Source organism: Lithobates pipiens, unplaced genomic scaffold, assembly GCF_037356315.1.
Source record: "Lithobates pipiens isolate NorthernLeopardFrog02 unplaced genomic scaffold, aLitPip1_a1.2 Scaffold_19, whole genome shotgun sequence".
Classification (NCBI taxonomy): Eukaryota; Metazoa; Chordata; class Amphibia; order Anura; family Ranidae; genus Lithobates; species Lithobates pipiens.
Window position 1 is genome coordinate 424728607 of NW_027507764.1, and position 16258 is coordinate 424744864.

A 16258-nucleotide genomic window follows, 5' to 3' on the forward strand; every position below is an offset into this window, starting at 1 on the left:
GCCACCTCTTATAGTATCTCTCCTTTTTTTCCTCTGATTTGTATATTGTCTCTTCAATATTTCTTATTCTTTCCAACCTTTCTACCCACTCTTTCATTGATGGGGGTTCTTGATTCTTCCATCTTCACGGTATCAACGCCTTTGCGGCGTTCAATAGACAGGGGATCAGGGAGTTCCCGTATTGCCCCTCCCACTTTTCTGAATCATGGAATAGACAAACCCATGGGCACTTACTAATCTTTACTCCTGTTATTTTGAAGCTAGCTTCAATTTTTTTTTCCCAAAAAATCTTTATTTTGGGGCAATGCCACCACAGATGCGCAAAAGTTCCCAACTACGGGCAGCCTCTCCAACACGTTGAAGGGTTCTCCATTGATTTTATTCCCTTTTTTGTGGGGTTATATACCACCTTGCTAAAAGTTTATACGACATTTCTCTCGTTTGCACATCTTTAGCTACTGAATAAGTTTGCCTCATGATCCTATTCCTATGTTCGTCGTTACTTAGTGATCCTATCTCTCGCTCCCACTTTCCTAAGTACGCAGGATATTTATGGTCTACTTCGCATGTCAAAATTTTGTATATTTTTGATATCCTTTTTTCCAGACTCTGGGGGCTCTCTAACTTCTCCAGAGGTCTAAGATGCTCCTTTCCTCTCAACGGCTGTGGCAAAGACTGGGAAAAATAATGTAATTGTGAATATCTCCATCTATCGAGTGTTTTATGTCCCCATTTCCTTATAATTTCCTCATATGTCCTCATTTCCTCATAATCTATTTCCTACCATAACATCCTGTAATCTAATATTATCTTTTTTAGCCCACCTACCAAAATATATGTATTCCTCTTGCCCTGGTCTAAAAAATGTTGTGTCTAATATCGGGGTTAATGGTGAATTATACTCCCAATTCTGTCTCTTATGTATTGTATCCCAAACCCACAGTGAATTTTTTGTCAATATACTTGTGTTAACCCCTAATTCTCTAAATCGTGCCGGGATCCATATTAAACCCCCTATTTCCCTCTTAAATTATATTCTAATTCCACCCAGTCCTTACCCTTTTTATTATGGGTCCAGTCTGTTTTTAGACACGACAATGACCTCGTAATACTTTTTGAGGTCAGGTACTGCCAAGCCCCCTCTGTCCTTTCCTCTAGCTATTATATTAAATGCGATCCGCGCAGTTTTGCTTCTCCAGATAAATCTTATAATCATGGATTTTCATTTATTAAGGTATGTTTGTGGAAGGGGGATTGGGACCATTTGACATGTATATATGAATATTGGTAATATAACCATTTTTACTGCATTTACTTTACCCATCAATGAAAGAGCTTTGTACTGAATCATCCCTAATTGCTTTTTAATTTTGTTCAGAAGAGGCATATAGTTGGCCCCAAACAGATCCCCCACCTTTACCGTCAACTTTATTCGCAGATACCCAAGTTCTTTCTTACACCACCTGAAGGGTAATTTACTTTGAATTGCACTCTGATCCTCTACCGATAGGTTTAAGTTTTAAAATTTCCAATTTGGTCATATTCACTTTGAAATTGGAGAGAATACCAAATTTTGAAAGTTCCTTCAGAATCACCGGAATAGAGGTTCTGGGGTTGGAAATATAGAGCAGGAGGTCGTTGGCAAAAGCAGCGGTCTTATACTCCCTCCCTTCCACCCATATCCCTGGGATGTCTTGATTTTTCCTTATAGCCGCCAGAAGGGGTTCTAGTGCCATTATGAAGAGGAGTGGGGGGAGTGGGCAACCCTGTCTTGTCCCGTTAGAGCTCAAGAGGGCAAGACAGGATCCCATTGATTCTTATTCTGGCTTTGGGGAAAAAATAAAGGGCTTCTATCCAACCCCTCATCCTCTCTGCTATCCCCCAAGATTTCAAAGTTTCAAAAAGGAACCGCCAACTGACCCTGTCAAATGCCTTTTCGGCATCTATTGACATGAGTACCGTGGGGGCGCCCTGCCTAATAGCTTCCTGTATTAACATTATGGTCTTCAATGAATTATCTCTCCCCTCCCTCCCTTGAATAAACCCCACCTAATCATTCTGTATCCAGTCTGGCAGATAGGGCTTTAATCGTTTCGCAATAATTTTTGCGAACTATTTAATATCTGAATTCCGTAGTGAGATTGGTCTATAGCTTTCAACTGCCATAGGGTCCTTTTTGCTTCTTTAAGGATCAAAGCTATATGCGCCAGAAGTGTCTCTTCTTTAAATTTCTCTCCCCTCCCCACTACATTAAAATAATCACACAATTTAGGCACTAACTGTTTTCAAAATTTCTTATAATCTGAAATGGGGAACCCATCTGGGCCAGGGCATCCTCCTGATGTATTTTTAATTGCTCTCTTCACCTCCTCGCTTGATATTGGGGCTTCTAATGCATCCATTTCTTCTTGACCAGCCCTGGGTAGATCTAACCCCTTCAGGTAGTCCCCCATTTCCTCTTGCACCTCATTCTCCTCCCTATCTGTTTGATCTATTTTATATAGGGCACTATAATATGAATGAAATGTGTTCGCTATATTGTCTGACGTGTTTTGTACTTCCCCCCCCCCCCTTCCCTATCTCTCACTCTTGAAATGAAAGTTCTACTCTTTTTTATTTTTTATTTTATTTTTTTATTTTTTCTCCTTTACCATTCTAGCCAACCATTTACTTGATTTGTTTCCCCATTGATATCTCTCCTTGCTGAGAATATAATAGGCGGCTACCCTCTCCTGTTCTAAGCAATCCTCTAATTCCTCCTTCATTATCAAGTCCTGTCTTTCCGGAACCCCTTTGGGTCTCGTACTCTGCTCCAATTTCTGAATTTCCTCGTACAATTGAGTTTTCCTTTTTTCCCTTTCTCTCTTTTTTCCTGCTCCGATCCCTATTTATACCCCTCTTATTACTACTTTGTGTGATTCCCATAGTATTGGGCTGGAGATTCCCGGGATGTCATTCCATCTAAAAAATTGTTCCAACTCCTGCTCAATCTTACGGACGGAGTCCTTATCCTGTATCCGTGATTCATTAAGCCTCCAATTTAACCCCGGTCCACTAGCTTCCTTTATCTCCAGCTGAATTTTTACTGGTGCATGGTCTGACACCGTTATTATTTTTATTTCAGCCTTTTTAAGTGCTGATAAAAGCTGGTGTTCCAGGAAGATATAATCTATCCTGGAAAAGGAGCCATGGACCGGGGAAAAACATGTATAATCCCAATCTCTCGGATGAGTATCCTCCAGGCATCCTGTAGTTGGAAAGTTGCTAGGACTCTTAGCACCGCTCTCCGTTTTATATTAGGAAATCCAATCCCCTCCCCCCTGTCGTATCTACTTTAGGGTCAATACTCCAATTGAGGTCTCCTGCTATTATCAATTCCCCTTCTTTAAAACCTTCTATTTTATTAAACACTTTCTTAAGGAATTTATCCGGGTTCTTATTCGGTGCATATACATTCACAATTGTATATTTCTTATTAAACAATTTACCTCTAATACACAGGTACCTTCCCTCAGGGTCCACAAGCCGCTCCTCTAATTCAAACCTCATTGTTCTACTAAACCCTATTGCTATACCTCTAGAGTACAGGGAGGGAGTATCCCCGTAGATCCATACCGGAAAATTAGCCGAATTTAATCTAATACCTGAGGTATGGGTTATATGTGTCTCCTGGAGACGTACTATATTTGCTCCCAGGTATTGTAGTTCATCATTTATCATGTATCTTTTCCTTTTTGTATTTAAACCCTTACATTATAAGTAACTACATTAATTATTACCATAGCTCCCTTCTGACGCCTGGTTGCTTCCCCCCCCCCCCCCCTTTTTGGGAGCGTCTGGTGAGACCCAGGAATATACCTGTCATACTACCTCTATGGAAGAAGCGAGTGAGAGCACACATAACAAAAAAGAAGCAAACCACACACTAAAAAAAAACCCTCCTATCAGCCCCCCCGCACAATTGCTAGTTAAAGCAATACAGTGCTAAATGGCAAAAAAATATTCTGGTCATAAAGAGGGTAAAACCTTCCAGATGTGGTTATTAATGCTTACAGGGCAATGATAAATGCTAGATTTCTTTACATGGAGTATGACCCTAAGGCAAGCCATAGACGGGACGATTTTCTTTCCTGTTCTCTCGGTGGGGGCATGGGGGAAGCCCCCCCCCACCAGAAACCCGGGGTTTTATTGCTAGTGGCTAAATCAGCCATTGGCAATAATCTCATTAAAAAATCTGACAGGCTGGCTGTACCCAAATTGATCAATTAACTTTGGGTACATTCAGCCTGCTCATACATGGTTTGATGCTCGGCCAGTTCCTGCTAAACTATCCGAGTTTTGAACCGTTTATGGCCGGCTTAACTTGCCTAGTAAGTGGTGCATTTATAAAGAAAAAAAATGCTGTTTACGTTTTTTTAATTGCTGGTAAACGACCAGCTCCTGAAGTACTTGTTTCTGTTTGTAAAAAAAGGAGCCAATGAATCCCTTCATCTATGCCAGACCCTTTTCCTGGTTGAGATGAACATGGCTACTTACAGCCATTCACTTGTTTTGGCAGCAGTGCAGCTTCCTCTTGTGTCAAAAAGTGCCAGGGATTTTACACCTCATCACACAGGACCTGCATGTGGCGTTGCTGAAGTGGGTCTTTTTCAGTGGAGCCATATATGTGTGTACCTGTGTATTTGTGCTGCGAGTTTGCTCCTAGCATGAAGACCAAGCTGTTGCAGACAACTCCAAGTCCCGTATCAATGATCAGGAGCTGATGACCTATCGATCTCTGCGATGGCCTTTGGCTGTTAAATTTACATTGTCCCATCTATTTCTGTATATGGATCTGCAGGGAAACATGAGCAAAAGGAGCTTCTGGTACTCTGCTGCTGGTCATGTGTTTAAAAAAATAAATAAATAAATCTTTGGTACTCAGTAAAAATAAATGGCAATAAACCTAGAACAAACCAATTAAAAGCAAGGCGCATAAGTGATAATGTGAACAGAGGATAAAAAATAATCCAAATATATTTAAGCCAAAAAGTGAAAAAAATGCTATTTATAAAGATTCTTAAATATTAAAATATTACACCGTCCAAAAATTTATTTATTTTCCCTAAATCTTGCTGAAGAAAACTCCAATAACCGTGCTCTGGTCTTGGATGCCTCAAATACTACTCATGTAAGTGCTCCACCACAAAGTGTACAAAATGCACATCAATAGCATTCAAGATATGCACCTTTGGTGTCATGGGGTACCACCCTTTTTCCACGTTGTTTTCAGTGTCCCACCTTAAGAATGGTATATGGGGAAACAACCACCAGCTGAACTCCTAAAGCATCAATGACTGAGATCCAGGGAGTGATGATAATCCAGGATAGTGCGATACAATTTTATTAAGTCAAAACAAGGATTTAAAAATATAAATTGTTGCAAAAAGGGTGGTACCCCATGACACCAAAGGCACATATCATAGATGCTGTTGGCAAGTATACATTTTGTACACTTTGTGGTGGAGCACTTATATGAGGAGTATCTGAGGCACCTTAAAGACCAGGAGCACGGTAATTGGAGTTTCTTTCAGCAAGATTTAGGGGAAAAAATGGAAAAAAAAAGTGTAATTATTCTTATAAATAAAAATATTTTCACCTTTTGGACTTAAGTATATTTGCTTTGTTTTTTATTCTTCACATGTAATTATCACATCCCTAACAAATTGCTTTTCATTGGTTTGCTTTTCAGAGGCGATTTATTCACTTAAAGGGGCAGCTTCACATTTTTTAGTATATTGTCATGCATTGTCATTCACACTGAAAACTGAGCATGTACAGTTGCCACCACAGCTGTGCAATTCCTAGCTGAATTGGGGGCATTAACAGAAAAGGTGGAGATAGACAGCAGGATCAACCAGGTTTTTTGCAGAATACAGAAGACAAATCTCAGAGTATGAACAGCATTGAATACAGCATTTATAGATAGGTTTGATATGATTTGAGTTTAGTGACCCCTTTAAGCTACTATTTAACTGTGTCCAATTTTAATACTTTGAGTCACTGACCTCTGAAGCAAGTGTGCCATAAACGTCAGAGTGAACTTAAAGCTCCTGATCGGCATACTAATTCTGGGTTAGTAATTCTGAAAACAAAGGCTTTTGAAGCCCTTGGATCAGCACTACAAACAAGCGGCTAGCTTTTTGCCTTGACATACAGTATGCTTTTATGTATTTCAGTAGAGTAAACCAAGGGTCTTGAAAGTGAAATCCAAAAGAGTTTTACATCAAATGGGAAGTATTGGCAACACAAAAGCAAGAGGAAGTGTCCATACTCCATAGTCAGTTTATGTTGTACATTATATTCACTATACAATACCCTTTATACAAGTCTTTAACTTTACCATACAATTTTGATATGTCAACATTTTTCTGAGGTTTTATATAGCAGCCAATGTGCCTAGGCCTCATAATATTTTCCTGCTGTATTTTGATGTGTGACAATGCTTCCATAAGGCAATATTGTTCATTTGACATTAAGCATTCCCTAATGTAGGAGCTGCACGCTGAAGACCCTTCACATGTTCAATAGTAGAAATATGAAATGGGGGGGGGGGGGGAGTAAATTGAGCAATATTGGCGTTTATTGAACTACAGAGATAAATCTGACCACACACAAATCAAAATTCATCCGGTTCAGCAGGGACAGGTCAGAAAACAATAGCTCAGCAGAGGAGATCACTGTACTAACTAGGGTTGCACTGATACTAATATCGGTATTGATATCCGTGCTGAAACCGAGTATTTACACAAGTATCGGTACTCGTGCAAATGCACTGATACCTGAAACCGATACTTGCAGGCTCGATTCTTTGAGCTACCAGTGGGGATGAACAAATAACCCCTTATTAACCCTTAATTTACTCTAATCAGCCTTAACGCCCTATTCTCCTCCATTTTAATTATTTTCCTGTGTGTTTTTATTTTTTTTATTTTTTTTTCACATCTATTTTATAAACAATTAAAAGTTTTTTTTTTTTTTTTTTTTTTTTGCTTTGTTAGTGAATATTTTCACACATATATATTAACCTATGTTTACACATTTCACATTAAAAAAACTGCAAAATTAAAAAAGAAAATCAATTTATTTCAATGCTTTGAACCATTGCTGACAGCTGAAGTTGCAGTAGGTATCGGTAATTGGCATCGGCGAGTAATAATAAAAAAAAAAGTATTGGTACTGCTATCGGTGCATCTCTAGTACTAACATTGGATTGTTAGTACATCGACTCCAACCTGAGCTGTAGTAGTATGTAGGAGGCTTAACTCCTTGGTCACTTAAACACATTTTTGTTTTTGAACTCACTTAAAAGGTTTTGTGCATGAAGTGCATATATTCACATTTATACCATGTATTGAATACTATAGCGAACCAAATTCAATAATGCTTTTGTAGGCAACTAGAGATTAATATTACATTTATGAACATCTCAGAAATGTAAATGTTGACTTGAAATTGCAAATTTCTACTTATTTCACGGGTTTGACTAATTTGGACATAAGTTATTGGTTTGTGGGACATGGGAAGATCATACAAGGTCTATTTGTGGTCCTCTAAGGAAATAAATGCAGGGCCTTAATGTTGCTAGGTAAAAAAAGCATTTTTTTATTTAAAAAAAAATTTTTTTTTTTGTGGTTTACCTTAGACAGAATGTTATGACATTTTTTTTTTTTCTCTACAGAAAAGTTTACCCTCCTTGCGCCGGATGATGCCGAACTCCCAGGAGTTTATCCTACAATGTGGTCCACAGAACCCAACGCCACCTGTTGCTGTCACCAACTCGCTCTCTTTTGTTAAAATTACACCTACAACATCTATACAGACCGTAAAACCAGCAAGCACTACTTTAATTAGCAATGCTAAAATTCCCCAGGCTGCGGTAGCTGTGCCCCAGCCACTTAACAGCCTGAAAGCTGTGAACTTCAAGCAGTTGGTAAGATAATTTTTCAGTATGTATGTATGTATGTATGTATGTATGTATTTTTTTCTTTATCCTGCATCACAGGACACAGAGCAGTTATTCATGACTATCTGGGTTATACGCTACCTCTAGGTTATTGAACACTGGCAACCAATAGCAAGAAGGTTCCTCCCATATAACCCCTCCCATACAGGAATTACCTCAGTTTTTTTTCGCCAGTGTCTTCAGGTGATGGTCACGAACGTGAAGCTCTTCAAAATTTCGTCAATTGGGCATCCCAGTGAGGAACGTTGTAATCAGTTCTGTTCAAATGGCACGAAGCTAAAGGAATGGTAGCCGAGCCTCGATTCAAGAACGATGATTTGCTTGTAATGTGTCCTTTTTAGGCGCTGGACCCTTGGATAGTGGTGTTCTGGTCATTAACATGCCCAAGATAAACCCAATGGGTGCTTTACAGGCCCAAGGGTGTGGACACCAAGATGTGGGACCCGGTCCTTGAAGGTCCACAGAGGCACTACCCGCCTTGATGGGGAATATTCGGCCTGGCCTTTCAGGTCTTGCAGTGTGGACTGGTGAGTATTCCCTCTGGGATTGCTGTATTCCCCTCTGTTACTGTGTCTTTTCAAAGCTGTTACAGAATGTCTCCATACTGTGTGTTTTAGAACGAGGAGACGCCGGTGCCGTACGCGCGCATGTGCTGTTGACGTACGGTCGTACGCGTGCGCCGTTGAGGTGGTTTTGCCTCCTACGGATGGCGGTCTTCAGGCACGCATGTGCCGTATTTTGGCACCACTTGCTGTATACGTTCGGATGCCACGCCTTCCACGCAGATCGATTTGCACCATTTGGAACCTTTTAAAAGAGGCAGTTCACCTGGTGTGCACGTGGAGGCATAGAGCTTGTTGGGCACGTGAGTCTGCAGGTTTTTGGACACAGTTGCATCAGGTTAAAGGGGACAGTGTTAAACTGTAATAGCTGCTGTATGCTGGATTACAGTTAGAAGCTCAGAGGGAGTGCTGTCTTCCCATACTTGTAAACAATTTCTTCCAGGAAAAGAGGAACAGGGAGCAAGACCAATACAGGGTTAAGAGTACCTCCTTTAAAAACAGGAGATCAAACTCTTGAGGATATTATCCCAATTTCCCCCGAAGGTCCTGCAGCTCCTGGCTTAGCTAAGCCATTGCATTTGTCAGGCATTGTGGCACAACTGGTGTCCCTGCCTCAGTTTGTTACTAAAGATGATTTGGCATCTGCCTTATCTGGCCTTGAAGGTAAAATGGCGGGTATGATTGCCTCGGTAACACAAGCGGGGAGAAAGCGTAACAGATCTCCCTCTCCAGAGCCTGATCATGATGGTGAGTCATCTGAGCATCAGCACTCTAATAACCAGGCAGGGCTAGGGGACCCAGACCCAGAGTGGGAGGAGGATCCTGGTCACAAAGGATCGGGAAGAAACTGAGTACTCTTCAACGGGAGAGTCTAGCTCGGACGAGCCATTCTCAGCCTCCCATTCCCAAAAATGATTTGTTCATTCTCTGACAGAGATGGTTCAAGCTGGGTTTAAGTTACCCCCAGTCCAGGAAACTGGACCCTCCTGTTTTACTTTGGGTTCTCCTTGACCTCAGCAGGGTTCCCAGGCATTTATTGTGCATCCGTTGTTAGAACAGGTGATCCAAGCAGATTGGGATCATCCTGACAGTATATATTTGCCTCCAATGCCGCCATTTCTTCAGTAAATAAAAATTTGACCTGCCCGGTGGATAACACCCATGTATTTAACGATCTGGCCGATAAAAAGCTAGAAACCTTGCTAAAGGCCTCCTTTACAGTAGCTGGTTCAGCCAGCGATATCGGCTATTGGCATCTGCCAGTCCTTAAAAGATTGTGTTAAGAAATTGGTCAGGAACCTTCCTTGTCAAGAAGAAGCTACAGAGGAATTATCGGAGCTCCCTCGCATCTTGTGCTTTGCAGTAGACGCATTAAAAGGTGCGATCCAACAGATGTCTCGTTGTGCACTTCTGTCTGTGCATATGCGCAGGGTCTTGTGGCTAAAGAACTGGTCGGCCAAGACACCATGCAAAAAGCTTCTTGCAGCTTTCCCTTTTCAAGGTCAAGGCCTGTTTGGCGAAGATCTGGATAGGTTTATCCAAAAGATCTCAGGTGGGAAAAGTGCTTTGCTGCCTGTTAATTGCAAGAATAAGCGACCCTCCTTTAAGATTCCCTCTGCCCCAGGACCTAGTTCTTCTTTTCCCAATCGGTATCGATGGCCTCAACAGTCTGGTTTTAAAAAACCGCAGGGTCAGAAAAAACCCTGGACTCCAAGGTCAAACAAGCCCAGTTCCAAGTCTACCCTGTGAAGGGACGCCCCCGCTCTTACGGGTGGGGGGAAGACGTCGGCTGTTTTTGGATGCTTGGGAAAAACAGGTTCAGGACAAGTGGGTAATTTCCATCATAACGTCAGTTTACAAGATAGTTTCGGGAGTTCCCTCCAACTCTGTTCTTGAGCTCAAGGGTTCCGGCAGAACCAGAGAAAAGGAAATGTCTGCTCCTAGCCTTAGAGAATCTGCAAAAGCAGGGAGTAATCATCGAGGTCCTGCATGGGAAAAGGTTCAAAGGGCGTTACTCAAACCTGTTCACCGTACCGAATGGGGAGGTAAGGCCCATTTTGGACCTCAAATCTCTCAATCTGTTTCTAAGTGTCCGAAGTTTCCGTATGGAATCAACTCGCTCAGTGGTAACATCCCTAAAGAAAGAGGATTACTTAGCATCCATAGATATCAAGGATGCATACCTTCATGTGCCCATCTGCATACCGCATCAATGGTTTCTGCGTTTCGCGGTAGGCCAACATTTTCAATTCGTCGCATTGTCGTTCGGTTTAGCCACGACTCCTCGGGTCTTCACAGAATGACTGGCCCCTGTATTGGCGGTCCAAAGATCCCAGGTAATTGCTGTGGTAGGATATCTGGACAATCTTCTTTTGAAGGATCAATCTTGTCCCGTCCTGGTCCAAAACCTCTTAAAGACCATACAAATTTTGCAACACCTGGGCTGGATTCTGAAATATAAACAAGTCAAACCTTCACCCCACTCAAGTATTAATGTACTTGGGCCTAAACTTGGACACTGTCCAAGAAAAGGTGTTTCTACCTCCTGTAAGGATCAACTCCATAGTGAAGCTCATCCGGAGGGTGAAAAGAGAAGAAAAGCCATCTGTTCACCTTTGTATGAGGCTATTGGGCAAAATGGTCTCGTCTTTCAGCGCAGTCCCTTATGCTAAATTCCACTCCAGGTTGTTCCAGAGCAACATTTTAAGGGCTTGGAACAAAACCACTCTAACTTTGGATCTTCCTATGGTCCTGTCCCAACAGACTCTACAGAGCCTAACTTGGTGGTCAAAAACCAGCAATTTAAAGGTCGAAAAAAACCTTTCCACCAGTGGCCTGGAAAGTTGTAACCACTGATGCAAGCCGTCTGGGCTGGGGAGCAGTTCTGGGGGAAGCGTCGGTCCAGGGACAGTGGTCTCAAGCAGAGAGGGCCTTGCCCATCCATCTCTTGGCGATTCGGGCAGCCCGACTAGCTCAGCATTTCTGGATGACCAAGCTGCAGGGTCTCCCAGTCCGAGTTCAAACTGACAATTCCACAGTGGTCACTTATATCAACCACCAAGGGGGCCCCAGGAGCATAGCGGCTCAGAAATGGGTAGATCACATATTAAGATGGGCAGAGAGGCATGTGCCGTTTGTCGGTGGTATTCATACCGGGCGTTGACAACTGGAAGGTGGACTGTTTAAGTTGCCAAAAGTTGTTGCCAGGGGAATAGTCCCTTCATCCCGAGGTGTTTCTCCAGATTTGTCAGCATTGGGGGACCCCAGATGTGGATCTCCTAGCATCCAGGTTCAATGCCAAACTGGAAAGATTTGTGTCCAGAACCAATGATCCGGTTGCATTCGGGACAGACACATCGGTGACTCCTTGGCACCAGTATTCCCTGCTGTGTATGCATTTCCTCTAATCCAAATCCTGCTGCATCTGCTGCGCAGGATACAAGAGGAGCGAAGACCAGTGATCCTGGTGGCCCCTGGCTTGGCCCAGGAGGTCCTATTACACGGAAATTGTAAAATTGGCAGTAGGGGACCCGTTGCTCCTTCCGTTACGCCTGGATCTATTGTCCCAAGGACCAATATTCCATCCTGCTTTATGCTGAATTTGACGGCCTGGCTATTGAGATCAGGGTGTTAAAGGACCGCAGGGTTAGAGGTGCAGCCTTGTTCACTTTGATAAATGCGAGGAAACCAGTTTCCAGGGCCATTTGCTACAGGGTTTGGAAATCATACATTTCCTGGTGTGAAGGGAAAGGTTGGAACCCTCGTAAGTTTACAATTGGAAAGATCGTTTCTTTCCTTCAGGCAGGAGTAGGCTTAAGATTGGCCTTGGGCGCAATTAAAGGTCAGATTTCGGCCTTATCTGTTTTTTTCCAAAGACCAATTGCAGCCCATTCCTTGGTGCATACCTTTAAGGGAGTGACGCACCTAAGACCACCGATTAAGCCCCCTTTATGCCCCTGGGACTTGAATTTGGTACTATCAGCCCTTCGGGATCTACCCTTTGAGCCTATTAAGCAGATTCCTTTAGTCCTATTGACCAGGAAATTTGTCTTCTTGGTTTCCATAACTTCTGCCAGTAGAGTGTCGGAGTTAACCGCCCTTTCATGCAGAGAACCTTACTTGATTCTGCACCAGGACAGGGCTGTCTTGCACCCTCGTCTGGAATTTTTGCCAAAAGTATTTTCCAATTTTCATTTGAATCAGGATATCATTCTGCCCTCCTTTTTTCCAAATCTTGGGTCTAAGGAAGAAAAGTTACTCCACTCGCTGGATGTAGTAAGGGCTATTTAAAGTCTACTTAAGGGCGTCAGCCCCTTTCAGGAAAACTGACACTCCTTTTTATTCTGCCTGAGGGTCCTAAGAAAGGACAGGCAGCTACGACTTCAACTATCGTTCAGGCATATGAGTTGAGGCATAGGATTCCACCGAGAGACCTGAAAGCACATTCCACTAGAGGGGTCAGTGCTTCGTGGGCAGTCATCGACTGGTGTCTGCAGGGCAGCCGCTTGGTCTTCAGTTCACACATTCACCAGATTTTATCAGGTGGATGTCAGGTCTGGAGAAGACAGTGTTTGGTCATAGCGTGTTGCAGGCGGCCTTATAGGGCCAAAGCACAGTTGGGACTTGTCTAAGCTGTGTATCCCTCCCCTCAGGGGCATTGCTTTAGGACATCCCAGATAGTCATGAATAACTGCTCTGTGTACTGTGATGTATGATAAAGAAAAACAGATTTTTAAATACAGCTTACCTGTAAAATCCTTTTCTTTGAATGCATCACGGGACACAGAGATCCCTCCCCTCTTTCCTGGGACTCTTTATTGCTTGCTACAAAACTGAGGTAATTCCCGTATGGGAGGAACCTTCTTGCTATTGGTTGCCAGTGTCCAATCACCTAGAGTTAGCGTATAACCCAGTTAGTCATTAATCACTGTCCCATGATGCATTCAAAGAAAAGGATTTTACAGGTAAGGTGTGTGTGTGTGTGTATATGTATGTATGATATATTAATTAGGGGTGCAACGGATCGTAACCGATCCGTGATCTGAAAGGGTCACCCCGCTCGGATCGGCACATGCCGCGAACTGCGGAGCTCTCCGCCGTCTCGGCCTTAGGAAATGCATCCAAAGCAAAAGTTTTCTTTTCAGAGAAGAAACTCCTTTCTCTCAGAGCTCACACTCAGGAGTTGAGGTCAGAGACATCCCTTTAGTGAGATTTTTCATGAAAGTTCTAGGCCTTATGGTAGCCTTCTTTTAAAGGCTGTTCCATTTGCCCAGTTTAATTTGATACCTCTCCACCACAATATCCTGTTGACCTGAAACAAGAATGCTCCTTCTCTTGATCTACCCATGCTCTTGCACAAAATTCCCTAGTTTGGTGAATCTTCAGCCGTAACAATAGGGAAGTCTTTCCTTCCTCCTCACTGGAAAGTAGTAATAGATGCCAGCCTTTCAGGCTGAGGAGGAGTGTTCCAGTCCCTCACAATCCAGGGAACATGGTCATCAGTGGAAGCCAAGTTCCTCTTCTCTTGGAGCTCAAAGCAATAAGTAAGTCTTTGCAGCCCAAGACCCCCTTTCTGCAAGGACACCCAATCGGGGTGCAATCAAACAATACTGTGGTCAACATCAACCACAGAGTTGATACCAGAAGTCATGCAGTCTTAAAGAATGCAAGCCAGATCATCTCATGGATGGAGACACTCTCTCCAACTACTTCTGCTGTCCACTTCCGAGGCATGGACAACTGAAAGGCAAAGTACCCCAGCTGCCATTGCCTGGATCAAGAAGAATGGGCCCTTCACCCCGGCATCTTCAACCTGATATGTTAGAGATTGCGAATCCTGGTTGTGGATATCTGGTCTCTAGATTCAACAAAAAGCTATATCTGCCTTGTCCTAGGACCAAGGAACCTTGAGCGCTGGCACTTTGATACCTTAATAGTCTCCTGGTCTCAGTTCAGGCTAATCTGTGCCTTCACTCCAGTGTGAGTTCTACCTCTGTGGCTCCAGAAAATAGAGTAAGAGAAGAAACCGGTTATGCTTATTGCACTAAAATGGAGAAACGCAGACATATTTAAACTACTAGGAGGCGAACCCCTGACCTTTTCCCAACAGTACAGACCTGCAGTCTTGGTGTCCTCATTTCCACCCCGCTTCTGAGTCTCTAACTTAAACATGGCTGTAGAAGTCCAGGTCTTGAGAAACAGAGTGGTCCTTGAACCATTCCTACCTTGCTAAAAGTAAGAGAAGCCACTTCCAGAAAGATCTATTTTTGTACCTGGGAAATTTTGTCTTTGCCTGGCGGTAATTCAATACCAGAGATTGCTCTGTGACTCACATTCTGACCTTCCTACACTCAAAACCTGAACAAAATGTGGCCTTAGGCACTCCCTCACTTTCAAAAAGCCTTTGAGGTGGGTCTTGGATCAGTCTACCCTTACTATGCTTCCTTGGAAACTCAACTTGGTTCTATCACCCCCCTGCTGAAATCACTGTTTAAACCCATCAGGGATATTCCCATAGATGACCCCTCCTACAAGGTGGCCTTTTTGGTTGCTATAATGTCTGTCAGATATCTGAGCTTTCTCTTGTAAGGAGCCATTCCGCATTCCTTACAAAGATCATGTAGTCTTGCACCAAACACTGCCTTTTCTTCCTAAGGTGAAGAAATTGTTGTTCATTGCCTGGATATAGTCAGAGCCATCAGGTCTACCTCAAAGCAACAGTTTTTATCAGGAAGATGGACTCCCTTATTGTCTTATTCTCAGGACATTGTAGGGGGAATCCTGCTTCCAAGTTCACCATCACTTGATGGATGAGAGCTAGAACTTACACTCTAAAGGACAAAACTCATCCTCCTGCTTTTTATGCACTCCAGCAGGTCATTGGGTGTTTCCTGGTCACTCTGGCACCAAACCTCTGTAGCCCAGCTTTGTAAGGCTGCCACCTGGTCTTCTGATCATACCTTGTTCAAGGTTTTACAAGCGAGACTTCGAATCGTCTGCGGATTCAGCATTAGGCCACAAGGTTCAGGGCAACTGTACTCTTAAATTGGATCTGTTGATCCTTGTTGTTGGGCCTGTTGGAACAGTTTGGTTCTTCACCTTCATTCATTAAGTCCCAGGGTCTATGAATACTCGGGCCATCTTCCTTTCTATTTTGGTTTACTCTGTATTGGCTGCTACAAAACTCACTGGGTGGGGTAGGATTATAGGGAAGACACCCAGGGTGTGTGTCCTCAAAAGCGTTGCCAGTGTCCAATCACCTCAAAGTAGGAGCCTGTAACACGGGGTCTATGAATACTCAGCCTTTGCCCTGTACTGTACTCCAAGGTATGCAATTTACAGGCAGGTCAAAATTCTGTATGTCATCCTGTCTAACAGTACCTGTGCATTGAGGTTGTTATAAGCTCTTTATTGCCTTCTCTCTCTTTTGTTGTAGCCAACTGGCAATCCATAAAGAGCAGCCATGAAAATGCTGTTTAAAAATCAACCTTGCATTCAAAAGTCTGTGTGAAGTGTGCCTGGATAAAATTACATTATCCCTCCTTTTTTTTTTTTTTTTCTAGATTGGCTGGTGGTATTTTTTTGTTCTATTAGCTAAGACCGACTAATAGGAAAAAATGTATTCCAGCCAACATAAAAAGGAAAAGCTGAAGGAAGGAGGTAAAGTCAATGTTGTACACAATAATTTGTA

At 42.8% G+C, this 16258-nt stretch overlaps 1 protein-coding gene across 2 annotated transcripts in view; it reads left to right on the forward strand.

Annotated features, from left to right (window-relative positions):
* The window catches only part of TAF4B (TATA-box binding protein associated factor 4b), a 337116-nt gene that overhangs the window by 74359 nt on the left and 246499 nt on the right, over nucleotides 1–16258 (forward strand). For both annotated transcript variants that reach the window (XM_077492599.1, XM_077492600.1), the window contains exon 6: nucleotides 7721–7972. In XM_077492599.1, the coding sequence (XP_077348725.1) occupies nucleotides 7721–7972 (252 nt within the window). The remainder of the gene's footprint in view (nucleotides 1–7720; nucleotides 7973–16258) is intronic.